This window comes from Pavona decussata, unplaced genomic scaffold (assembly GCF_977016875.1).
Source record: "Pavona decussata unplaced genomic scaffold, jaPavDecu1.1 SCAFFOLD_13, whole genome shotgun sequence".
NCBI lineage: Eukaryota > Metazoa > Cnidaria > Anthozoa > Scleractinia > Agariciidae > Pavona > Pavona decussata.
In genome coordinates this window covers 501,619-529,111 of record NW_028145436.1, presented here as the reverse complement: position 1 = coordinate 529,111, position 27,493 = coordinate 501,619, and the positions used below count along the sequence as shown (strand labels likewise).

Genomic DNA, 27,493 nt, shown 5'->3' with positions numbered 1-27,493 from the left:
ATCCTAATTATAACCAAGAGAACATGTATTTTTTTCTGAGAAATTCAATATCGGCTAATGATGCTAGCTCCTCTTGGCAATGTATAGGTATTACATGCTACCGTCAGCGTATAGGTGGTTTTCACCTCACTCATTGTCACGCAAGCGAAAAAATATATCTTCACCCATTCAATAGATAAAGTCAAGAAATTGATATGTTGTAGAAGAGTGATACATAAACAACGCGTGAAAGCCACAGGGCTGTGCTATATCTCCTAATCGAGTTATTCGAGAAAATGTACCACGGAAAATTACAGAGTTTAGTAAGGGACGCCATGTTGGTGCCCCGTCTGATGGGCACCAACATGGCGGCCGGAAATCAGCAAAAACATCTGGAGTTTACCTTGGCTATTTCAAAGCCTTTCTTCTCTCTGCTGAACTTTCACACATTGACATTAACGCTTCTATTACATATTAGTTGATCAGACCTAAACAAAACACGAGGCGAATCGATATTTTCACGTACGTGACATGTTTAGAGCAGCAATCCTTCTGTCACGCACTGCGCGAAAATCTAAAATTCAAACTGCTCTATTTTCAAAACAAAGAATGCTATCCTGCTGGAAACAAGCAAGCCGATGGAAATTTAGATTTTTTTATGTGTGATGAAGATAAAAACCCAAAATTGTGTTTAGTTATGAATTTCAGTTTTTTATGACGTCATGTGAAACCAAGAATAAAACATTCAAAATATTCAAACATTCCAGAACAATGAACAGTGATTACATTTGCATATTTTCCAGCATATAAAGTAAATGTCACCCACCTGGATGCTAACTACTCAGTTTAGGAAAATATCAGCGCTTGAAAGGTAAATTTTCAATTTAAAATGGCGAGAATCTATTCAGACGAACGCAACTTGCAACCCTCGAGCCTTTTGCAGCTACGCTTAGAGAAAGAGCGTCCTTTTGATCTGTGTTAGAGTTCATCCTTGGCCTTTGGATCACCTCCGCTGAAGAAATGCTGTCCGCATTTTCTACAATATCTGTCTTGAATAACCGTCACGTGAATCTCAACAGGTTGTTCCGCTTTCACTATGTCATGTTGTCCGTTAGCGCAAGGAGTAATCTTTTCCACTCGATACCAATCCGCCGTCTTTTGAGATTGTTGCCGCAATGTTTGACCCACAGCTGAAGCAAGTTTAATACTATAACCCGCAGGCAGTCTAGGCACACTCCACACTGACTCTAGATCTAGAGTGGGCCACCTCATATTTGAACTCTTTGTACTGTCAGTCTTTCGAACTTCCTTGAGAGCTTTCAACACAGACTTCACTGGCTTCTTCACAACTTCCCTGAACACTTCCTTCACTGGTTTCGCTACTTTTCTAAGCACGTTTTTCTCAAATTTGTGCAGGACCTTGCGAATGAATGCAGAACTTTCATCTGGTGTAGAGACAAGAACTAGCAAACAGACAAGAGCTAAAACAGCGCACGGCATAGAGGTCCTCATTCTGAACACAACTGGTCAGCTCCAAGCTGACAGACTGCGCAAGCTGTCCTTATATAAAAGGGTAAAACGCTTGACAAAAGTATGATGCAGTTTCAAGGGAAAATTCCCATCACCCTTGTCACGAAATCAAACGATTATACTTCCTGTTGTTCTAAGAAATGCGAGCACATTTTTTGGGGTCACGCCACGACAGTACTGTAGACTCCCACGCAATTCTTGGTTTTCACATGACGTCATAAAAAACTGAAATTCATAACTAAACACAATTTTGGGTTTTTATCTTCATCACATATAAAAAAAATCTAAATTTCCATCGGCTTGCTTGTTTCCAGCAGGATAGCATTCTTTGTTTTGAAAATAGAGCAGTTTGAATTTTAGATTTTTGCGCAGTGCGTGACAGAAGGATTGCTGCTCTAAACATGTCACGTACGTGAAAACATCGATTCGCCTCGTGTTTTGTTTAGGTCTGATCAACTAATATGTAATAGAAGCGTTAATGTCAATGTGTGAAAGTTCAGCAGAGAGAAGAAAAGCTTTGAAATAGCCAAGGTAAACTCCAGCACGAAAAAGGAGATTTACGACAAATTAATGTTGGTTTAAATCTCCTTAAAGTAGGTTATCCAACTTTATGCGACAAATTATATCTTCTTAAATGTAAATAAAGTTACATTTACGCTTCTAAGCGTAAAGGTGATGTAAATTTGCTATAAAGGTTGTCCACCAAGTTTATGCTTTTACTACTGCAGCTTAATGATGCTGTAAAGTTGCACTTTATGCTGTTCAGCTTAAATTAGGTTTTTACCTAGCATAAATCTTGCCAGAGATTTATGCTGTGGAATAAAGGCAATGTAATGTTACGCATTACATTTTGATACCATGTACCTTGTGAAAGGTCGCTTCCACACAAACTTGGCCTGAAGAAAATTTTTGCTGCTACCAATTCAATCACATATACTAAATGTAATTTTTCGAATTCGTATTTTTTTTCATGGTGCTTTTTCATTTTACGCCATTAGGATAAGTCTGTTTCTCTCCCAAAACATTTTTCCCCTGTCCATTGATATTAACTTCACTTTCATATAGTCAGTTTCAACATGAAAAAGACGAAACAACAACTTAGACACCGAAATACAGAGCAATTGTGATACCTTTTACTTTATTTGTTTACAATGTTGAAAACAAATAATATGTGTAAGCTAAATGATTTACAGAGTAATACCGTAATTGTGTACAGGAAAATGTCCTGGCAATGTAATACTTTACCCCCCAGCTTACAACAAACTGTTTAAGATCTTTCTTAATGGTTCAATTTTATCCTATTTTGTTTTCTGTTGTTTCACAAACCCCAAAAAGGAAAACAGCCAAGGATAAAATTAAACAACATACACGTAAATGTATATTACATACTGTAGCTTATTATTTTACTGACTATTCTTTGTTCAAAATCATTAGACCATAGTGCAGATAATGCACTACATGTGCATTGGAGACTAGCCAACCGATTTTGCTTTGTTTTCAGTTTTTGGTGTTGTAGCAAAGAAAACCCAAAAATAATGATCCAGTTTTGTTTAAAATGATTTTGCCAATTTAGCAAAATTATAAATACATGTGTAAGCTTCTTGGGGTAAAGATGGCAAGTGGTCATTTGTTCAACGGAACAATTGCAACTTGAAAAAATTGGGCCAACTTTTTCAAATTCTCCTGTACTGGGTAAAGATAGCCAAATACAGATCAGGGTCATCTTCCCCTTTTGAGAAAATAGCTTAGCTGATATCTTGAACTAGGGGAATTTTTGTTTTAAGCAATAATACTTAGGGATCCTTTGTTCTTATTTGAGCTCAAAAATGTAACAATCACCATGGCATAGCCCCTTTAAACTAATCTGCTGCAACACAAACTTAATGAAACAATCTAGGAAGTGGACTGGTTACTAATTTAGTGTGTCCATGTAGTGTCACTGAACAGCAAGCATACCTTTGTGCAATTCGTTGCACAGGCATAAAAAGAGCAGGTCCACAGGGTTCATATTCATCAAGCTTCCAAACCTGGACAGGTTTTCCAAAGTAATCTTGGTCTTCATCTGCTTTATTCCACCAAACAACAGCAAACACATGCTGAACAAATTTTTCATTGATCTTTACACTGTGCACAATATAGAAGGTTACTATGGCCGGTCTTCTAGCTGTAGAAATATCAATCAAGCCATCAGAGGCAGCCCAAGAAGCCATTATTCGAGCTGAGCGCAGATTACGACAGTCCATCTTTGAACCAAACTTTTCAGTGCCAAGCATGATGTTTGAATACTTCCTAGCAACCCTGGACAAAAAGGGTAGTTCAATTGTTTCATGAGGATACAACGTTTTGTAGCAGTGAAGAAGCACCCTTAGCTCATCAAGATCCAATGCAAAGTGCTTGAATGATCTTGGAAGAGTAACATGCGTAAGATCACTCCACTGAAAGTCTCCTAAATTCAAGCAACATGCACTATTAAACAGTGCAGTAGCATTTTCCACAATTAAACTTTCAGCAGCGTCACTCCTTTCCTGGGTAAAGAAAGGCATAAAGGTATCTTTGAACTCGGTAGGAAATTTAGCATCCCAGACAAATCGTCCAGCCAGAAGTTTTCTCATTAACTGTACCTCAACTGACCTTCCATTCACCTGCATTGATCCCAGAATTCCATTAAAACGCTCAAAGCTGAAGCACCAGAATGCATGAACTGGTCCACAATCAGTAATGCATTCTTTCAAGTGACAATGAAGGTGCATGTTTGGTGTCACACACTTCTTTCCATACAAACTTTCAAATCGTTGCCCAAACTTTACAAACAGCATATCAGCCTTCAGAATGTCAACCTTAGAAACAACTGGTGAAGATAAATACTGGCAAGCAAGGACAAATGTTTGCCAGCATCTCAAATGGCTTACAGGAAGTAGACCTTGCAGACAATACATTGAATACACAAGTGTCCAGTTCTTCCATTGTGAAGCAGTATAACCACCATAGTTAGAGGCAATACGATGGGGAAGACGACCAAAACCAGTTCCATTGTCAAAGGAGTGGATACGCTCTTCTAGCACCTTGAGATCTTTCTTTGTTAACAAGTTTTTCTTAGTCCATAGTTTGAACACATGCTTTGCTGTTCCCAGAAACAGATTATGCATGGGATCAATAGCTGTAAATTTCACTGCATCAAAGTACTCAAGTTGTAATAAAGAACTGTAATAAACTCCATACTTTGTGGCTAGACGCTCTCGCTGTGTTTGAGTTGAAGCTTTTCGTACCATTTCTGCATGCATTCTATGACTGCTAATATGTCTTGGAGGCCAAGTATCCCTGTCAAAACCAGAATAGTCTGTCTTGTCTTTAAAACTTCCAGGAAAGTACTTGAAACACTTTGAACAGCCCCGATGTGCCGCATATCCTTTAAAACCACACAGTTTTCGTATAGCAGGGAGGTCTGCTGCTGCTAAAAGAAGTGCACCACGGTATGTAAGTGGGGTATTGCTTAAACTGGTTGAAAGTTTGACACCTTTCCACAATGCCTGTAATTCATCTACAATTGGTACCAAAAATGTATTGAGTGATTTAGGTTCCTTGCTCATTTCGGGTATGATGCCTGCAACTATGATGTTCTCCCACCTGAACCGTTGCTCCCTGGGTAGGTTGAGAAGAACTAAATAAATGACTCCCACGGATCTATCATTTCTCCTCTTAAAAGGTTGAAACCAATCAACATTAATTGCAAAGGCAAGGTTTCTGGGTACAGCCAAGAAATCTTCTCCCTTGTATTTAAGAAAATCTTTCCAGATGCCACCATCATAGAAATCTGCAAAAATGTCCTCTTTCACTTCACGTTCTCGCCACTGTTCACACATTTCTGGAACTCCTGGCCTTTTCAACAATCCTTCAACCTGATCAATTACACTGTTATAACAGTAGAGTTTATGTGGATAAAAACACACTTTTCCAGAGCTCAGGATGACTTTCTTTGCCAATGATACTCCGCATTCTTTACCTTTCTTGAAAGGTTTGTTGGAACAAATGTTTGACACAATCTGTCCCCCTACTTTTCTTGTGCAGTTTTCCAAGTTGTAGAGTGATGCACATTTTGGACAAACAGCCATCTTAACAAAGTTATCACGTTTAAACATGATAAATTTCCTTAGAAGATACAATGAACTTGGAAACATAAGGGCCATTTGACGGATGTAATCATTGTTGCAGCTTATACCTGCCATGTGAAGAAACTGAAACATAAAGCGCAACAACCATTCCAGACCATTGTCGCTAATCTTGCAAGTTGCTTGCCAGAATAACAGAAAATAAACCAACCACTGAAGTATTACTGTAACTGCCTGTACAGATGACTGATGTTGTTTAGGCTCTGGAAGCGGTTCATCATTTGTAATATCTTGAAGGAGATGATCTTCTGGTATGTCACTCCACATATCAGGATCTTCGTCACCAACAAGGCTCTCGGTATCACTTGTATCATCACTACAGGAGGTGCAGGAGTCAGAACTGTCAGGGTCAGACCCAGCATTGTTGCAGGTAGTTGCCTGAACAAGAGTTAAAATCCTTAGTTAAATCAGTGAAATACTAGCAATAATTTCAAAAGTGTTCTCTAAATGCCCCTTCCATGAAAAAGAACATACATGTAACACCTTGTGTAAAAAATGAGATAATGTGAAGATTGCAGGCCCTTGTTCACAGCGTATGGCACATGTAAATTTACACCAAGAGAATCTAAAAGCCAGAAGTGCAAAAGGAGGAATTGTGTGGAATAAGGCTCCAAGTGACTTATGACCTAATATCAAATTCCTGCTGAAATTCTAACAGTTTATTAAATGTCACACAGGGCTTTATATCATGACTACCACTTCATCTTAGTGTTCTCCATGTCTGTTAAACCAAAAATATTGAGTCTTTAACATTGCTCCACTGGCAAGCATTTACTTCTCTTTCAATTGAATAAATCAGACAGTAATTTCAGAGACTATACATGTACTTATTTACCTCATCAGATTCTAAGTCCTCTCTGCTATCATTCATTGCACTCATAAACTCTTTATCATCACCTATCAAGTCATTGACATCCTCTTGGGAACCTATAAGAACAATAATAAAATGTTACATTTTAGTTTTTCCAATGACCGTCAAAATTCCTGTGCACCGATTGGCTATTTTTTCATCAATAAACTACATGTACAGACATATTTAAATTTACATCTCTCCAAGGCCTTTTTTTCCAGGTTCTATTTTGAATTTGATATAACTTTCTGCAGTAAGTAAAGATTTTAATTTATGCAAAGCATAGAGCTCGTGTCAGCTGTCAACTTTTGAGTCAATGAAATTCCCTGAATTGTCTTTTAGTAGTCAACCAGAAATCAAGAAAAGCCATTGATAACTTCTGCAACATTTTTAACAATTTACGTTTACCAGGTTTACTGCTAATTACAAAATAATGTCAGTTTAAAACTGACAAACTATGTCATAACATTGTCAATGTTTGCTGCAGAACAACTCTCTTGCAGCATGTGGTTCCATAGCCACTTGTGTTATGGTGCAATTAATGGTAAAAAAAAAAAAAAAAAAAAAGAACACATGCATAAAACCTGATATGGACTCTGGGATATGGTCAGATACAGCTGTACACAATTCAGAAGATGAGGTTGCTCATTGAGTCAAGGGTAGTCTTCTATTTAAGCAACAGAAACCTTTTTCATGGTGTATGTGCCTCTGTGTAGGGTATGGGTGTTAGGATAGTTCCCTTGAAAACGACGTACTATCCACGGCAGACTTTTTTTTCAAACTTGAAACAACAGTCGAGGTCAAAGCAAATGTGCCATGTTTGTAACACCCTCCTACCTCTGTTGACTGTAAGTCAACATGTTTGCTATGCTTAATGCACCTATCGATGTTAGTCCCGAGAGGGGTGGGGGGATCAAGATGAGGTGGGGACTTTGATCCAAAATGCCAATTTTGAGTCAAACCTCCCCACCCTTGGGGTAACGTTTCGAGTTCAAAGTTCCCTACTGTAAGGATTGAGATCCAAGGGGCTGACCTGTTAAATGCTTAAACAATACAAACACTTCAGGTTTATAAATCTCAGTTTAATTTTTTCAATGGGATGAAAGAACACCGAAAGAAACCAATGGTTTGTCTTAACACTTATATCCTGGCTCTGCTCTACCGATTTTTAAGAAGGCAGCATCGCAGTTTGTATTTTACCATGGTCAAGTCCATGCAAGCTTATCTCAGTTTAAAAGTTTGATCAAACTTCCCCACCCTGGGGGCAACATTCTCTACAAAGTTTGTCAAAATTCCCCACCCAGGGTAGGGAATGTCGATCAAAGTCGCCACCTCATCCTGTATCCCCACTCCCTCGGGACTAACATTGATAGGGGCATAATTTTTGGAACTTGGATAACCTTATAAAAACAAACAGAATTGTGGGAAAATTTTGTCGGAATAGCGGGATTACAAGCTATTTTGGGAACCCTTTATTAAAATGTTCAGTCAGTCAGTACCTCCAAATCCATGCAATGCAGCTTCCTCAAGCTCCTCTTCCCCCGAAGAATAAACAGGGCTTTCCTCTGCATGGCCAGTAGAAATATGCCTCGCTCTCTTTGCATCTTGTTCATTCTCAGATTCCGTACTATTTACACCAGTTATCCATCGTTCATTTTGCACATCATAATAGGACCTGCGGTGTTTCCAAAAAGCTGACTTTGATAAATACTCGTTACAATGGCCACAGAAAATCCTATTTTGCTTTCTCGACCGGGATCGCTTTCTCGAAAACATTTCCACGATTGTTTGTCTCGCTTTCTCTCTTGACACTGATTCTGCATCATAAAAAAGCCCACATACATGAAGTACCTATGAACACTTGTCCAATCAGAAAGTTTGAAATCACAAGAAGCCAATCATAAGGTGAGAGAATAATTGGCGCCATTTTTTGGCGTCCTTTCTACAGCACTCTGTTTGGGGATGAAAAGCTTTCAAACACAGGTTTTGTAAGCTCTGTTGACAGAAATACTGGAAAGGTTTGGATTTTGAAATGGAGGAAGAGGTTCCAGTCTGCTCAAATGATCGATTCATCCGAATGCTTGAAAACGTCGTAAATGAAAACCGTCGTCTTCGGGAGATGATTGAAACGCGTGACGCAGAACAAGAAAGGCTGTTGCAGCGAGTCTCGGCGAAACTCGACGAGGACACATCGGGAAACAGTGCAGTAGGCAGGAAAAAAAAGAAAAAGGTCGCTGTGCCGCAACAGTGTCGCGTAAGTATGTTTTTAGCATTCTGATCACTTACTAGTTTAAACTATATGTACTATCAGAAAACAAAGCTCTTGAATGCGTGACATTTAACCTTCGTTGTGTTTACATGTGCACGATCAAATGTCACTGCCACCATCGGACCGTTACTATTTCATAATTAGCAGTCAATTCTTCCTCTAATTGTATTTAGCTGAAAGCTGATCTTTTTGCAAATCTTCTGTTCGTTGGGATTCTTTTTGTGTTAGTGTTACAGCAGAACACACGCCATTGCGTTGTTTAAAGGAGCTATGTCCACAGGCATCCCAAGCTGTATGAGCGTTAAAATAAAGACCTCTGTTTGACCTTTGTAATTTGAGTGTCACGATGAGTGTTATGCTATGGCGTAAATTATAAGGGTTTGTCTAGGAATTTATGAACTTATTTTGGAATCGAAAATACATGTAAAGGGTATGAATTGAACCTAAAACCCCAAACGTAAATTCCCATACAAACCCTTATAATTTACGCCATTGCGTAACACTCATCGTGACACTCAAATTACAAAGGTCAAACAGAGGTCTTTATTTTAACGCTCATACAGCTTGGAATACCAGTGTGCTATGTCACGAGTTTTTAATCTTACTTTGAAAAGCTGGAGAAGATATTGGAAGCAATGAAAACTAAAAAGTAAATTGGTTCAGTTTTGTTTAAATAATTATTATTTTACCAGTTTAGTAAAACCATAAATAAGCATCTTTGGCTGAGGATGGCAAGGATTGAAATGGATTGCAACTTGATAAAATTGGGCATAGTTTCCTCATAGGTTTTGGAAAAGTAGGGAAATAAGTTACAGATTATGGTTTCCCCTTTGGCAAAATGCCTTTATATCTTTCTTTTGGTTGTTCTAGGGGCATTTCGGTTGTGAGTAATGGTACATGACAGTGCTTGGTTTTAAGTTAACTTCCAAGCCATAAAAATCACCATGACATTCTTGGCTTGGTCAGACCCAACTGTCAGCGGTGACGTCAGCGAGAGAACAAAATTCAGCGTTACTACGCAAAAAATTGCTCTGTGGACTCACTTTGTCTGGTGTTTGGTCTAACGTTGTTTGTGCATTTAGCCACCCATTGTTATATGTATATTTGAAGAACATGATGTTGGATGAAAATGTTAATTGATCGTTTAGCCAGCCTGGGCTTAAATATTTGTATAAATCATTGCATTATTTGAATGAGGACAGATAAATTTTTCAAAGACCATAAAATTAGTTAGTTTCTGAAAAAATCACAAGTGGTCATTTATTCTTGATTGCCAATTATTTGGTAAGTTTCAGCCTGGGTCGAAATGTTGTCCTGCCAGTGCTGAAAATCTGAGATTGGGTTTGGGAAAATCTGCAGGAAAGTGTAATTTGCTAAAGGTGGCATTCAAAAATGATACTGTTCAAAATAATTCACACTTTTTGTCTGCGTTAAATTTTCAACAATTTCGGGATGATAGTGGATTGTAATCTGAACCATTTATGGTAAAACCTGATTTGGCAGGTTATTTGCTATATTCCATCTTGGATATGTTGAATTGGCCAGATAATATGTCAAATGTCCTACTTTATTTCTTATTTCTGACCACAGCAAGACTTCAGGAAGATGTATAAAGTCATGAAAAGAGGAGAAGGCTTTGCTGGATATATTTTATCTGAGAGGTAAAATTCATTGTTATGTCTTGCCCCAAAATTTATCACCAAACTGGAAGCTGGACAGTTTAGAAGTTTGGTTTGATACCCGGTACTGTCTCAATGTCTAGGTTTCATGTTCTTTCTTTTTAATGAGTTTGATTGTTCTATTTACATTTTAAATTATCTTTCTTTTATCCAGGGTTTCTTCACAAGAGAATGATAATGTGACGAAAGCAGTCATTGAAGCAGTGGTGGCTGATCAAGGTGGAGCTGACAACTGTCCTTGGTCTCCAGCAGAAATGAAAAGTATGTCAGTATTAAGCATATTTAATCAAGTGGAACTCTGTGTTTCAGACAAGATTTTATGTAATGCTCTAGTGTCAACTTTGAACTTGGAATATTTTGCCTGATTCATTTTGGTTTTAAATAAACATATTTTTACTTCTCCAAAACATGTTAACATGAACAAAAATGTATATACCGGTAATATAAAAACAGTAGAAGAAGACTGGAAACCAACCGAGCCAATGTCTGCAACCAAGCCATTGTCTGCTTTAGGAGGGAAGGTAAAAGAGAAATTCTAAAATAATTGTGTTGGGCTGTAGTCATTTTGTTAACTTTGACTGTGGTTTATTCCAATGTTTTGAATGGATGGAAGCCCTAGCTTTATTTCCATCTAAGGATGGGTAATTGGGGAAACTTAAAAATGAAAACAAAAATGAGCTGGTGTTCCATGACACATATCTTGAATTCTGATTATGTGTGCAAACCAGGAATGTGTCTGGGAAGAGTTTTGGAAACGATATGTTCTTAGTGACTTACATGATATACATGCAACTATTGATGGTCTCATCAAGTGGCCCAGTGGCTCAGCTCCTGCTTCTTATGGTATTTTCATAAACCCAGGATGACTAATTTTCTATTTTAAGGTGCTGCTGCCACATACTTCAAGAGTTTAACCAATGCCTTGGCCAGGACCGAAAAAGGAAAGGAAGAAGAACATAGAATCATTTGCAGAAGGCAGGGGAGAATGCGTGATGTAAGTTGCTAAATCATATTCTGTTTTGAAAAAGTGTTACCCTGGAAATTTCGTTTTTTGTCATTTTTACATATGAACAGAGGGCATAGAAAATTGGCAATTACCATGGTTGTTTTCATAAAATACAGCGGGAATTTAGCTGTCCTAGGAGGGAGTAATTGGTCAATAACTATAGTACAATTGAGAAACTTGGAAATAGTCTGGCTCTTTGGCCTTTGTGGTGCCATTTTTATGTGGGTTTTAAAATTTATTTCTTTCCAATTGCAGCATGCATTGCAGATGTAAGCTAACCCTGGTTAGTAATGTCTGCAATTCAGCACCAAATTCCTTGTTCTGTGTACCAGAAATTGAGTATGTGCTATGATTGGTCTGTCAACAGAAGTCTTTCTTTGATAAGCTAATCACAGCACATGCTCAAATTCTGGTACATATAGCAATTCAGAACAAGGAATTTGCTGCTGCTTCACAGACGTTGCTAACTGAGGTAAGTTTACATCTGCAACTTAGGCTATCCACCTGTAGAAAGGATTTATTTTTGCTGCCATTTTTATTGTTCTAAGACAGTGTTCAAACTTGGAAACCTTTGAAATGTTTAAGATAACTTGAAGAGTGAATACATATGAAGATCATATATTTGATCGCAGAGGTCATGGGTTCAATTCCCGTCCTGGTTCCAGATAAGAGGGGTCTCGCTCAAAAGCTCTGCAAGGTTAGCTTCATGACCCAACAAATTTGGTAGTTCTCATCCTGCCTTACAAGCTTATCTGGACCATACAATTTGTTTTCAGGCTTTATAGTCAGTACTGCTCAAGTAGAGTCCATAACTGTGATGGTCATTCTCATGTTATAATTAAGAGTAGCTCACACTAAAACTGCCCGCGCTGGTAAGACTTCAAATTCAGCTGTAGGCCTCGATTACAGGGTTCCCAATAAGATTTTAAGGCAGCGTGTCACCAAGAAATTCCATTGGGTCAAATTTCCAGTGCTCACATTAGACCATTTTAAATTTTCTATTGTTTCGTCGGGTCACGTAGCTGACCTTGTAGAGTTTTTGACCTGAGACTCCCCTCTCATCTGGAACACTGCTAGTTAAGTCTTTCAGTCACCGAGAGTTATTTGTCTGACAAATCATCGTTTTGAAATAGGTCTTTCAGCTTCTGTCAGTGGACTTGACAATTGACTTGAATATTTTTGGATCAGTTCTCCTGTCCTGTAAGCTTCTGCTTCAAAATGTCCCATGGTTTCTTATTTCAAAAGTATAACCGTCAATTTCTTAAACTAAAGAAAAACATGTGGTTCTGTGTCCACAATTGCTATTCTGCATATATTTGAAACACCTCACCAACTCCCACAACCTCAAGCGCGCTCAAATGTTTGATACGACATCAACTTGTATGTATACATCAATATACACATGGAATACAATGATCCCCCCCCCTCCCCGGGTTTTGGCCTCCTTGCAGGGAAACTATTATTTTGGCAGTAAAAACTTCTGGATGCCCAGATTACCTAAACAATGATTGGGCGGCCAGCCGTAGCCATTATTATTATTATTATTATAATTATTATTATTAATATTATTATTGAAGCTGACAGATATTTTATTTTTATTTATTTCAGAAAATTACAAGGAGACTATCTTTATTGAAAACCATGCCCTGGTCTGAGGAAAAAAAAGTAACAATTAAAAGGGCCCTCACATGGGATTACACAAGCTCCGACGAATCAGATGTATCCGAGGATGAAAATGGTAGCTGCCTCCATGGTTACTTAGTGAAGAAGTTGACATGGGAGAGGAGTGCCCTCCAGAGTGTTAAGAAGGCATTGGATAAAGCATACCTCACAAGTTTGTCTCCAAGAGTAAGGGCAAATGTGCTGCCAAGGAGAGTGCATCCACAGCCATCAGGAAGAAGCCCTCCTGTGAATGGATTAGGGTGGGCAGTCAGAGTGTCTGAGCCCGAAACACCTGCAGGAACATCCAGAATGGCAGCAGTAGATACACCTGCATCCACATCTACGTGTAGGTCTCATGACCAGCCTTCAGAGGCAACTCCAAGAATACCGAGCCGCATGGCAGCACCAAGGGCAATAAATGCTGCACAAAAAAAGAAGAAGACTGGCCATGGACGCAAAAAAAATTCCACATCATCATAAAATTGATGTGAACTTTTATATTATTGACTTGAATTTTGATTTTTCATTCTAGAATAAAAGTTTTCTTTTTTGAGAGTTAAAATTTTATTAAAGATTGCTTTTAAAGGCCAAATATTGTTGGCTGCACTTAGGAAAACATTGTTTCAGTTGAGAAATGTGACATTGGTGGAACACAATATCCCCAAAAGTATAATCAGTTCATGTCGAAATAGACTCGCATTCATTATTTTATTATTGTATGTACAGACAAATTTTCACAACTATTACCCTTTTGCTGTGTTTTACTTTATTTATATTGTTAGGACTCGTAGTAAAAATATTGCTATCCCTAGTTCCTAAGGCAAATTGGTGTTTTCATTTAATAATTCATTTGGTGTCTCTAAAATATGGAGTCTGTAAAAGAATTGTTTTCAAGAAAGAAATAATATCGTCCTACATATCCTTTCCTGCTTTAGTCTGTTCATACACTGGCAGTGAATAAAATCAGGTTTAAACATATATATTCTGTCACTTTACTTTTCGTTCAACGGTTGGCCCCTTTAGCTTTCCATTTCTGGATATTGTGCTGTCGTGCAGTGAAGCACACAAGAAACACTCCAGCACGGATACCGGGACTGACATGGGGGAAACAATTTTAACCGAGCATGGCTTGTAAGGTCGCTGACAAGTCAGGGAAATTGTTTTTATACAGGATTAACCCCACGATTTCCCTATTCCAAATGTTTTTGTATTTGTGTTGAAGCCTCCTGAATAAATGTTAAGTCGGAACGCGAGTCCACGGGTATTTTGGACCTTTAGGACATTTTTCATCTTGGTAACCAGGATTAAATTTCGCATATGAACAGAAGACAAAATTCGTCCCACCTACCGGGCTCATATGAAAAGGCCTTTAAATTGCCCTTAAATCGATGTAAAGCGAGGTTTAAACTAACTTTAAGCTAAGTTTAGTATCTGCCTAAAGTTGACATGTAAGGAGATTTACGCCAACTTAAAGTTCACTTAAAAGTTTTGGTCTCTTTAAGTAAGCTTTAAACGTGAGTATAAAGCTGGTGTAAAGGTCAGCTTTAAAAAAAGTAAAGACTGCATAAAGCTGCTTAAAGGTGAATTTACAGCAGCTTTCTGCTAGCTTTAACTAGAAGTAAATTTCTTTTTTCGTCGCTGTTGCTGCTCAGCCGGAATGTTCTGATTGGTATTTTGGATTTTGTCTGCCCTGGAGGCAGGCCATTTCTGTTGGCGCCTCCAATCTCTCTGCTCGCAAGCTGCAAAGCCATCGGGTTTCGTCCGCGGATTTCACAAGCGAAACGACGACTTCGAACAAAAAACTGTAGATGTTATTGTTTTCGTGCTTGCCTTACTCTGATTTGTTGTTTTTAACACTTTTTCTTTGAAACTGACTTCGTAGATCTCGAAAATTTTCCCGCTCTGAAAATAGGTACTGACCGCACCGAAATCTCAAGCGAAATGATTGTTTTCTGTGCACAACCATGGAAACCTTGCTCCATAATTTCGTCACAAACAGCGATCTCAAGACGTTTCTTGTTCGAACGCTCGCGCAAAATAAAACGTGCGTTTATTTTGCCTAAAGGAAATTTTATTTTGAAATTAATTTTTAACTCTATAAAGTAAACGACTTTGCCAAAAAGTAGAGTGCTAAGGCCAAAAAAAAATCGATTTCAGGTTATAAAATGAATCCACATGATACATTTTGATTTGCGAACGTGAAGAACAAAAGTAAACTTCGTACAAATTAAGAATTTGAGAGATGAATACTTTTTTTGTCCTTGAAAAGAAAGCCCTTCAGTCAATAATGTTTAATTATACTGTTGAGTAGCCAAAACGAACATTTGAAAAAAATTTGTTTGAAAAAAGTTTAGTTTCTATCTATTGTGTGAAGCTAGCTGCCTGGCAATGAGATTCCGCATAGCATTGCATGAAGATGGTGCCTCTTCCTTGATTTGATTGTCTCGTTTTCTCTGGTTGTTATGATCCGTCAAATCTTGAAAGGAAACAGAACTCACGAACTTCGTTGCCTCCAAACGTAAGTTCACTTACCCTGCTATCAGAGTCATTTTCTGTGTCGTTTCCGTTTTCTTTTGAAATTTTTGTCAGTTCTTTTCAACCAAGGAACCAAAGACGTCAGCATAGCCCCGAAAGTCGTCTAGCGACAAATTTGACGTGAGATATCCTTTTGTTGGCTCAGCATAAACTCCCCACACTTGCTCAGCTTTTGTTTATAAAGTGAAAGCCAAATGTGATCCTTCATTTCTAGGAAAATTAAAGCCGACAAACGAGAAATTTGTTCAAGTCGTACTCAAGCATTTTTGGAGTCAGTTTCAAGCCAACTCAATGTACTCAAAAACACCAATCAAGAACAACCAGAAACCAATCAGAAGCAAGCTATTTTGACAGTTTGACAGCCAATTTTGACAGCCGGCTTTTGACTTTTACAAATTGTCGAGAACATAAAATTTTTGCGGGTTTTTATTTTTGCGATTTTTTTGTTTCCTCGAAAAAGGAGATCATACAAAAATTAAAACTCAATCCCAACCACAGTTTCCACAAAAAAGTTAATTCCGAAACTCTTTTGATATAATACTGCGAACGTTACTGTCTTTCTTTTAACATGAAAAGAGGCTCCGCTTTCAGGCAAGCTTAGTTATGCGAGCAAAACACAGAAAAAAATATATTGGTAACACAGACACGAAAAGAGTTGATAGAAAAAAAAAAAAAAAAAAAGAAAACCAATGATAAATTTTTAAAAAAAATCCAATTTTATAAAAAAATGGATCTGTAACCAGGTGGATTCATGATAGTTAAAACGATTATCTGGTTAAAAATGTGTAAAAGTACATAAAATTAAATGTCCTAAAAACCCAACGTTTCAGCCTAAACTTTAGCCTTCGTCAGGGGAAAGTGATAAGAATTTACAAATAGCGCGAACATATAAAAGAGAAAATGCAAGTTTTTTTGAACTAATATGGTAAGTACATGTTATCGTCCCGATTGATTTGATTATTGCAGAAATCCCAAGAGATGGAAATCCAATTTTTTTTTGCTGAGTTGAAAGGTGTCCTCTGCATCACCCACCTCACGTGCATTACAAATAAAATCAGTCTTTCTTAATGACAAAAATATGTCCGTAGACCCCCCAAACATTAAAAATTCGCAAATTTACTCGCAATTCTCTCGCAAAATTATCTCCCTATTTTCTTCACGGTCGAGCCTGGGGGTGCATTGCATGATAGGAAAAGTTTATTTCGATGCCGTGACGATATCGTAACACGCAACCGGAAGTCGGGGAAATTTCCCTCCAGATGACGTCATAATTGGTCGCTCCTGAATTATCGATGGTGAACAGAAACCTTTATAGAGAAATGAAGCACACACATCACATTAACAATAACAGGTTGCGAACGATGATAATGCTGGTTTTGTTTCTTGTAGCGTTGCAAGTAAGCGCTATGCTAGCCTGTCCGAATCACCAACATGACTTCCGTGAAGAGGGTTTCAGTGTTGTCACGATCTCGGTGCACAGCTCCGTCAAATGGGTCACCAAGGACAAAAGCAGTTTTCTAGGGATCACTGTTTCTTCAAGCAAAGATAAAGGAGCAGTAGAGATCAACAAACGAATGTTGATAAAAAGTGCTGTGACAGTGTGTTCCAGGTGTCGAATGGCTACAGGAATGGTGTTTATGACACTCGAGCAACTGAAGCAAGTCGTTGCCTTGCAGCCTGCTCTACAACCGCTTCTATCAAAGGCTATTGTGGCACAGTAAAAGCAGTATTGGTTTATGTTTCGAGAGACAAGGACTGACTGAAAACGCTGGCACAGGACAAGATACGAAAGAGATGTTATAAACTAGAGGGGATATTGGGTCAGTTGAAACAAAATGGAGCTGGAGGACTTGACCTTTACGGTTTGCTCTGATTAAATACTGATTTCTGGCTCAGAAAATTGAGAGCTGGGAGGTTGAAGAAAGCTACGCGAATGAAAAGAGTGTTTTGGTCCCCCTCAGCGAACTGTGCTTGCCGAGCGCGAGGAATATTCAGTTCCACGCAATTCAGCAAGTAGACATCATGAGAGAGAGGCTGGGCATAAGAGAGATACGCATAGGACGAAGTACTGTGCTCCACAGCCAGTGACAACACTGGGGTTCGCTGTGAAATTTTGACAGAAAGTCTGACCAATTTTTGTGCAGATATTTCGAGATAATGAATAAAAGAGGGTGCTCTAAAAAAACAGCTGTCATTTGTTAAGCACTTACTACTAACACGTTTAGTTTGAAAACAATTTTTGTCAATTTTATTTCGTTAAAAAACGTGAATTCAGATAGCAACCAGGTACATTATTTTAGTTTGTGGAGTCATTTTATTAGTGAACAATGGTTATACACCAATGAACCTGAAAAGATACACTCTTGAGGTCAGCTCAAGATTGCAGTGGCTAGTAGTTTGATTTTACATTTATCGAGACCCTGACTATCCTAATTATAACCAAGAGAACATGTATTTTTTTCTGAGAAATTCAATATCGGCTAATGATGCTAGCTCCTCTTGGCAATGTATAGGTATTACATGCTACCGTCAGCGTATAGGTGGTTTTCACCTCACTCATTGTCACGCAAGCGAAAAAATATATCTTCACCCATTCAATAGATAAAGTCAAGAAATTGATATGTTGTAGAAGAGTGATACATAAACAACGCGTGAAAGCCACAGGGCTGTGCTATATCTCCTAATCGAGTTATTCGAGAAAATGTACCACGGAAAATTACAGAGTTTAGTAAGGGACGCCATGTTGGTGCCCCGTCTGATGGGCACCAACATGGCGGCCGGAAATCAGCAAAAACATCTGGAGTTTACCTTGGCTATTTCAAAGCCTTTCTTCTCTCTGCTGAACTTTCACACATTGACATTAACGCTTCTATTACATATTAGTTGATCAGACCTAAACAAAACACGAGGCGAATCGATATTTTCACGTACGTGACATGTTTAGAGCAGCAATCCTTCTGTCACGCACTGCGCGAAAATCTAAAATTCAAACTGCTCTATTTTCAAAACAAAGAATGCTATCCTGCTGGAAACAAGCAAGCCGATGGAAATTTAGATTTTTTTATGTGTGATGAAGATAAAAACCCAAAATTGTGTTTAGTTATGAATTTCAGTTTTTTATGACGTCATGTGAAACCAAGAATAAAACATTCAAAATATTCAAACATTCCAGAACAATGAACAGTGATTACATTTGCATATTTTCCAGCATATAAAGTAAATGTCACCCACCTGGATGCTAACTACTCAGTTTAGGAAAATATCAGCGCTTGAAAGGTAAATTTTCAATTTAAAATGGCGAGAATCTATTCAGACGAACGCAACTTGCAACCCTCGAGCCTTTTGCAGCTACGCTTAGAGAAAGAGCGTCCTTTTGATCTGTGTTAGAGTTCATCCTTGGCCTTTGGATCACCTCCGCTGAAGAAATGCTGTCCGCATTTTCTACAATATCTGTCTTGAATAACCGTCACGCCGTCAGCAGAGTGAATCTCAACAGGTTGTTCCGCTTTCACTATGTCATGTTGTCCGTTAGCGCAAGGAGTAATCTTTTCCACTCGATACCAATCCGCCGTCTTTTGAGATTGTTGCCGCAATGTTTGACCCACAGCTGAAGCAAGTTTAATACTATAACCCGCAGGCAGTCTAGGCACACTCCACACTGACTCTAGATCTAGAGTGGGCCACCTCATATTTGAACTCTTTGTACTGTCAGTCTTTCGAACTTCCTTGAGAGCTTTCAACACAGACTTCACTGGCTTCTTCACAACTTCCCTGAACACTTCCTTCACTGGTTTCGCTACTTTTCTAAGCACGTTTTTCTCAAATTTGTGCAGGACCTTGCGAATGAATGCAGAACTTTCATCTGGTGTAGAGACAAGAACTAGCAAACAGACAAGAGCTAAAACAGCGCACGGCATAGAGGTCCTCATTCTGAACACAACTGGTCAGCTCCAAGCTGACAGACTGCGCAAGCTGTCCTTATATAAAAGGGTAAAACGCTTGACAAAAGTATGATGCAGTTTCAAGGGAAAATTCCCATCACCCTTGTCACGAAATCAAACGATTATACTTCCTGTTGTTCTAAGAAATGCGAGCACATTTTTTGGGGTCACGCCACGACAGTACTGTAGACTCCCACGCAATTCTTGGTTTTCACATGACGTCATAAAAAACTGAAATTCATAACTAAACACAATTTTGGGTTTTTATCTTCATCACATATAAAAAAAATCTAAATTTCCATCGGCTTGCTTGTTTCCAGCAGGATAGCATTCTTTGTTTTGAAAATAGAGCAGTTTGAATTTTAGATTTTTGCGCAGTGCGTGACAGAAGGATTGCTGCTCTAAACATGTCACGTACGTGAAAACATCGATTCGCCTCGTGTTTTGTTTAGGTCTGATCAACTAATATGTAATAGAAGCGTTAATGTCAATGTGTGAAAGTTCAGCAGAGAGAAGAAAAGCTTTGAAATAGCCAAGGTAAACTCCAGATGTTTTTGCTGGTTTCCGGCCGCCATGTTGGTGCCCATCAGACGGGGCACCAACATGGCGTCCCTTACTAAACTCTGTAATTTTCCGTGGTACATTTTCTCGAATAACTCGATTAGGAGATATAGCACAGCCCTGTGGCTTTCACGCGTTGTTTATGTATCACTCTTCTACAACATATCAATTTCTTGACTTTATCTATTGAATGGGTGAAGATATATTTTTTCGCTTGCGTGACGATGAGTGAGGTGAAAACCACCTATAAATGAACTCCTCCGTAAATGAGCGACCCAGGAAGGCCCGCACATCATCCTTCTTGCCATATGGTGAGGCAGGTAAGCGAGAGCTTAAGTTTCAAGCAAATTTTAGCGAGGTTTTTTAAGTGCTCTCCTTAAATGACGGGCCAAATTTCATTGAAATTCGACTTGTAGTTCCCTACCTGCCATTGACATAATACAGTAATGCACGTGGACCAGCTGCTGAGAGATAAACCGCTCAAAACAGCGTTTGGAAGCACTGAAGAGCATTGAAAACATAGCAATACACATCGGGTAAGCTTTTTCAGACTTAAGTATATTTTTTGTGGGTTTTTTAGGGAATATTGTTGTCTAAATTTCGATTTAATTTTAACTCAATACAAACTCTTAAATCACGCTTGCATGGTAACCTGTGTCACATACGCTTTGGTGACCTGTGGTCATTTCATAGTTGTTAAGTTCAATGTGCAGTTATAATGGAAATGTTGTTAATTAAAAGTAGCACAACAGACAACAAAACTCTTCAAGTTAAAGTAGTAATGGAGTTAGAATTACTGCGACTTAGAAAAAGTCGGACACGGACGTTTGGCCCTTCGGATTTGAAACTTTTGCTTGTAGAGCAAGTCGTTTACTGTCGACACTACCAGCTACAATTCTTGGTATCCATAGTACTGTGCTAACGCCAGTAGTTGTTCTCCCGGTTGTCCTGCATGTTCTATAGCGTCTAACAGTGGCTGAATGCGATTCATTCTCCATCACAAGGCTGAAGAACAAGCTAATTAAAGAGGAATTTCTTGGTAAAGAGTGAAGCATATTCAAAACCAACTGTACTACAGCACTTTGCGGAAGCCTGAGAAGCGTTTACGATACTAAACGGCCGAGTATCAGCTTACAGTAGCTTTGTACATGTTATTTTTTTATAGTGATGATAAATCGAATTTTAAACAGTCACATTAAAATACCGCATAAAATAACAAATGGCTTGGTTTCCATTCAAGGGTGGCCGCTTAATACAGGTAAAAATAAGAAAGAAAGGCAAACATAGGACTGCTACAGGGTGGCCGCGGCCGCTTAATAGAGGTGGCCGCCCAATACAAGTAACAAATACAGCGTTTGTATGAGCGAAAAATCGGGACTTTGACAACTGGCCGCTTAATAGAGGGCCGTTATCTACAGGTTCTACTGTAATTCATGTTATTTAACCAAGAGCTTTTCTTACAACATTTTTGTATTTCCTGCAGACCTTTCATTGGCATATTGAAATTGAGACATGCCACAATTCTTGGCTAAATGTTGTGGTGGAGGCGTCAGGAAATTTTGCGGAACATAACTCTTAGACTTATTTTTACACCCACTTTTAGATGGTGGATTCTCTCCGTGGCAGACTGGTAACTAACAATATGACTCTTGGTGACCCACTTAGGTTGTTAGTCTAAATAGATTCTAAATAGCCCTACGGCGCCTCAAGACAACGCACTTTGTTAGGCTTTCAGATTAATGTTACAATGACTCGTAAAATGAAGACTACTATTAAACATGGACAGTTGGATAAGTTTCGCGGGGGCTTCGTGCACCAAAGCCTTGATTTGGAGTGGACAATAAATCTTGACAAAAAGTAGCAAGTGAAGGGCCCTTCCCTGGGTCTAAGTTTTCTCTGGGACACACGTGACCAGCCCCAACCAGGGTCTCTCCCTTCTCTCGCTTCCTGGTACGTGAAGAGGAGAGACCCTGGGAACAAGAGTGCTTAGGTAGGTTGCGGTTAGCCTTTATTTTGGGGGTAAGCATATCCACCCGTGTCCGGACCGGACGGATACAAGAGAACATGAACAAGCAGGTAATCATGTACTGCGGCAACTTTAATTTAAAATATAATTTTAGTATCAGTAGTACAATCCTTGGAAAAACCAAAAAATGTAACAAAAGAAAACCAAAGCTTCGGCATAATGTGAGATGTTTCAATTTCAGTTCCTAAGTTTCTCGATCAGTTTGTCCAGTTTAATTACTGTGGCTCTTTCTTCTTTCATTAATCCAAGATCTCACGGCTTTGTCAGCTTTGAGATTTTACGGGCAGACTGAAACATGTGTCAGGAGACTCTCAGTCGCCTTAAAATTGATTATTTTTCACATTTCAAGATTGTTTCCGTGGTTTCTAAAGACGCTGAACAAACCAAGCAAAACAAACATGGGCAAAGTTCCGGGAGATTAATGATCTGTGGCGTCAGCCATTCCAAGGTTTGTCAGGTTTAAATTGAAAGCGGATTTCGAAACGGGGGATTTTTGTACTGAAATAGCGTCAGGATTTGGATAACCGGCTGGCACACTCTGGGCAAAAATTTGGAGGAATCCTCCAGGGGCTCAAATTTTATCAGCTTGACCATTTCTACAGGTGCAGAGTATTCCATTTCGCCAAAATCTTTGGTTCGAAATTTCGGAAACTTTCCATGTCACACTTTCTTTCCAAATTTCCATTTTCATTGGTGGATCAAAAAACTTATGCGACGGTGCAATGATGGCGCAAAAAGACAAACACATTGGAATGACAAATTTGTGCAAATGGAACGGTAATTTCCGTTCCAACATGTTAGCATTTCAACCAGTCAAACCGAAATTTTGACTAAATGGAAAAAAGCCTAGGGTGTCTCATTCCACCCCATAATCCTACATGGATGAATTTCGTAAGGTGTCTAGGTAATTTCCAACGTTTTCCGAAGACCTCTTAGTATTTCAGACAGGAAACTCAAAGAAGACAATCAAAGAAATGTAAGTTATTATATTTACGTACAATATATTTTACAAATATATATATATATATATATTTTTTCAACGCAGTTTGCGTTTCCTCGGTGTCCCGAAAAGTCCTCACAAAACTATTTACAATATATTTGTAAATTAAATATGATAAAATGAAATAATAAATAACAAAAAATATTCTTCTTATTTACATAAATATTTACATTCAAAGAAATCAATTTGCTTAGCTTAAAGGGAAGTGTCACGGGCACTTTGACCTTTTTTTTGGTGAAAATGGTGAACAATAGCTTCACATACTTGAGAAATAATTGTAGAACTGATCGATAAATTCTTGAAAAGTAAATTCTTGAAAGGCCGGAACAACTCACGATTTGTTCTAGCACTGTTTGGAAACGAAAATGCGTAAACTTGAAAAAAGTTCGCCTCACTTTTTTCAAGTTGCAATCGATTCCAAGCAAGTCTATCTATGGCTAGAGACACTCAACGACAGTATTGGTACACTGAATAGAGTGGTAATTTATAACCAGCAAAACTGGAACATGACTTTAAAGATTTTGTTTTGAATAGAAAAACGTTTTTGTGTTTCTGAAATAAGACCAAATTCCTGTGACGCATCCCCTTTTCTCTTTTCTCAAAGAAAAACAAAATAAAATTTATACACAACATGAATTAATTGTGTGCTAAATTTGCAGTAGAAAATCTTCTGATATATTGAAAAAGTGATACCCAAAATTGTTTCATTGTAGAGTGATTTCACAAATGACTGCTGGTTTACTGAGATGCCGTCATATTAGAATTCAATTATGAAACGAAGCGTTCGGCTTGTAACGTTATCGCTTACTGGAAATTACCAGTTCATGATGTTGCTCAGAAAAAAAAAATTCCAATTGAATTGCGCCAAGAAGGTTACTGAAAAATATTTGCGAAAAAAGAAATGATTTTCCTCGTTACTACAACCATAATTGAAGTCCAATATGAAGGCAAACTAAAATACTATTTCACACAAATATAATAATGTTCTCTCTCTTTTTTTTTTTTGGATTGAAATAAAATACAGTGGAACCTCGATTTAACGAACCTAAAAAAAAAAAAAGAAGTCTCGGCATAGCGAACGATATTCTCCAGCTTGGCCTTTTAAAGTGAATGGTACAAAAACTCGATATGACGAACCAACCTCCCCATTCCCTTGGGGATTTGTTAAATCGAGGTTCCACTGTACTATTTCACACAAATAATGTTCTGTTTTTTTTTTTTTTTTTTTTTTTTTACTTTTTTCTTATTTTTTCTTTTTAATTTTAAGTGGTCTTTTTTCTTTTTACTAAAATAAGATACTGAATGCTTATTTTTAACAACAAATTATGACAATATGAAAATCACTCTAGAAAATTAAAATCACTCCATAGAAATGTTCGCTGGTTTGAAAAACTTATGAAGGAAAAATAGTACTGACTTAGATATTTACACTTACATTAATAAATTACCAAAAAGATTTTACCAGAATAAATAATTAGGATTAATTTCTTTTCTTTTTTTTTTTTTTTTTCAATATTGTAAAGATGAATGTTTTTTTTTAACAGTTCAGGGTGAGGTCCAGTCTCTCACGGTTCATTTGGCTCCTCGCGTCAAACGCGGCCCACTGCAAATTGAAAACAAAAACAGAAGAAAAAAATGTTACAATGGTTTGAAGAAAAATTCAGTGTAAGGTTGCTGCTTATCGTACTCTTGAGTAGCCGTGAGTCATTAAAGGGGGTCATTAAAGTCACTAAAGACCTTTGGATTCTAGACGCGTACGACAAGACGTAACTTCAAGCCTTTAGTAATAAGAAGAGATATATTCTAGGAAGCTTCATTTTACTTTTTGTGAACGACGAACTTAAAGCAGTAGTTTTGAATAACGATAGCTGAGCCTTTTTGTGATTCCAAACTGACGAGAACACCTACGTTTCGAGGACTTGTTTTCGTCACTACGACGTTCTCACAAAAACTCGTGGCAAAACAACGACGGCTATCTCGTTTTCCCGCCAAAACGACACTGGCTCCCGCGGGCGCGCTTTTTCTCAACTTATGTCTAGAAATGCACCTAACCCTGAATTTGGGTACTTCATATAAAACAAGCCTTTTTGTCGTTTTGATATGACTTCATGTTTGACAGAATTTTGTATGCTTTAGTGAGAATTAAGGTTAGGGGACACCTTGTGATGTCTATCATACAGTTCATGAATGTTATTAGCGACATTTCTGGACATATCTCATGGGACGAAGACACTGGTTACAATGTCCTAGCGCTTATCAGCACGAGCTTCCATGTAGCATGCTGGGATTGATTACGTCTTGAGCCACCTCAGAAGGAGTGTTTTTAAACACAAAGCCTACTGACTAGGATCCATCATTTCACACATCCGCCCCTTTGCTTTCTTTGCAAATTTTACGATGGTTAAATTAACCTCCACTGAAAGAAGGAATTTATTGATGGAGCAAGGTGAAAGGGAATTGAGGAAGACAGTTTCAAATGTCCTAGCAAAACGAAATAGGTATAATGTCTGTCAGTTGAGTGCGTTACGACAAGTGAGTAAAAACACCTCTTACCGTTAATGGCCGAGAAGGCGCATCTTCTTCAACATCGTGAGTCATCTCAGCTATACTCTGTCGTAATTCAATGTTAAGACTCTGGTTTTCTTCATTCAGTTCATAGTTCTCCTGCTTTATTGATCCAATCAAGGGCTTTGATTCTTTCTTACTCTGCTTATGATTGCTGTCATACTCCAACATCTCTCGTTTCTGGGAACCAAGCCACAAAACTGGAATTGTTGACACCGTAGGATCCATTTTCAACTCCCCAATCACTTTCGTTTTTGCCTCTAATTCCTTTAAAGCGGCGTTAAATAGCTTCCATAAAACATCTTTGTCCTTTTGTCCCTTTCTTTTCTCAAGTTCCAAACGCGCAGTAACATCAGTGTCTTCTCGTAAAAGTTTTGTCTTCTCGCACTTGGTACGCGCAAGGTCAGCTACTATGAGTTCACCTTCATCTTGCGTTAGCTCCACAGATCCAAACTTCATTTCTTGAACCACCTGGCTCTTCTCATTATTCAGGCACATCTCCAGCCTTGCTTGTGTTTGCTCTAATGTGGTTGTTCTTTCCTTTACCAAGGCGTGCATGTTCTCAAGCTCCGCTCTGAAAATAGGTACTGACCGCACCGAAATCTCAAGCGAAATGATTGTTTTCTGTGTACAACCATGGAAACCTTGCTCCATAATTTCGTCACAAACAGTGATCTCAAGACGTTTCTTTTTCGATTGCTCGCGCAAAATAAAATGTGCAATCATTTTGCCTAGAGGAAATTTTATTTTGAAATTTACTTTTAGCTCTATAAAGTAAACGGCTTTGCCAAAAAGTAGAGCGCTAAGGCCAAAAAAAAAAATCGATTTCAGGTTATAAAATGAATCCACATGATACATTTTGATTTGCGAACGTGAAGAACAAAAGTAAACTTCGTACAAATTAAGAATTTGAGAGATGAATACTTTTTTTGTCCTTGAAAAGAAAGCCCTTCAGTCAATAATGTTTAATTATACTGCTGAGTAGCCAAAACGAACATTTGAAAAAAAATTTGTTTGAAAAAAGTTTAGCTTCTATCTATTGTGTGAAGCTAGCTGCCTGGCAATGAGATTCTGCATGGCATTGCATGAAGATGGTGCCTCTTCCTTGATTTGATTGTCTCGTTTTCTCTGGTTGTTATGATCCGTCAAATCTTGAAAGGAAACAGAACTCAGGAACTTCGTTGCCTCCAAACATAGGTTCACTTACCCTGCTGTCACCCCGGTCATTCTCTGTGCCGTTTCTGTTTACTCCTTAAATTTTTGTCAGTTCTTTTCAACCAAGGAACCAAAGTAGTCAGCATAGCCCCGAAAGTCGTCTAGCGACAAATTTGACGTGACATATCCTTCCATAAACTCCCCACACTTGCTCAGCATTTGTCTATAAAGTGAAAGCCAAATATGATCCATAATTTCTAGGAAAATTAAAGCCGAAAAACGAGAAATTTGTTCAAGTCGTACTCAAGCATTTTTGGAGTCAGTTTTCAAACCAACAGAAGCCAACTCAATGTACTCAAAAACACCAATCAAGAACAAGAGCAAGCAGAAGCCAATCAGAAGCAAGCTATTTTGGCAGTTTGACAACCCATTTTGACAGCCGGCTTTTGACTTTTTACTAAGCGAAGAAAGTGTCTTAAAATTTTTGCAGGTTTCTATTTTTGCCCAAATGACATTGCGCGAGGTTGTAAAATTTTAAGAAAGGGTGAGAACAAACTTGATTGTTTTAT

General features: G+C 38.3%; 3 protein-coding genes across 4 annotated transcripts; 1 reads left to right on the top strand and 2 right to left on the bottom strand.

Moving 5' to 3' along the window:
- Positions 1-2,074: 2,074 nt before the first annotated feature.
- Positions 2,075-11,332, bottom strand: LOC146487748 (uncharacterized). Of its 2 annotated transcripts, XM_085126537.1 has the most exons (4): positions 11,251-11,332; positions 8,025-8,200; positions 6,511-6,602; positions 2,075-6,053 (listed from the first exon to the last, which is right to left on the bottom strand). In XM_085126537.1, exons 1-4 carry the CDS (start codon positions 11,259-11,261, stop codon positions 3,390-3,392), a joined length of 2,943 nt encoding a protein of 980 aa, XP_084982663.1. In that variant the 5' UTR covers positions 11,262-11,332; the 3' UTR covers positions 2,075-3,389. The 2 variants fall into 2 exon arrangements, with proteins under 2 accessions (XP_084982663.1, XP_084982653.1); XM_085126527.1 differs by lacking the exon at positions 11,251-11,332 and having other exon boundaries at positions 8,025-8,311.
- Positions 8,361-14,119, top strand: LOC146487747 (uncharacterized). The gene is made up of 5 exons (XM_085126548.1): positions 8,361-8,779; positions 10,385-10,455; positions 10,628-10,734; positions 11,358-11,467; positions 13,088-14,119. Exons 1-5 carry the CDS (start codon positions 8,558-8,560, stop codon positions 13,619-13,621), a joined length of 1,044 nt encoding a protein of 347 aa, XP_084982674.1. The 5' UTR covers positions 8,361-8,557; the 3' UTR covers positions 13,622-14,119.
- A 9,080-nt stretch (positions 14,120-23,199) lies between these two features.
- On the bottom strand, positions 23,200-27,219 carry LOC146487746 (uncharacterized). The gene is made up of 2 exons (XM_085126093.1): positions 25,758-27,219; positions 23,200-24,807 (listed from the first exon to the last, which is right to left on the bottom strand). The coding sequence occupies exons 1-2, from the start codon at positions 26,625-26,627 to the stop codon at positions 24,742-24,744; spliced, it is 936 nt and encodes a 311-aa protein (XP_084982219.1). The 5' UTR covers positions 26,628-27,219; the 3' UTR covers positions 23,200-24,741.
- Between the last annotated feature and the right edge of the window lie 274 nt (positions 27,220-27,493).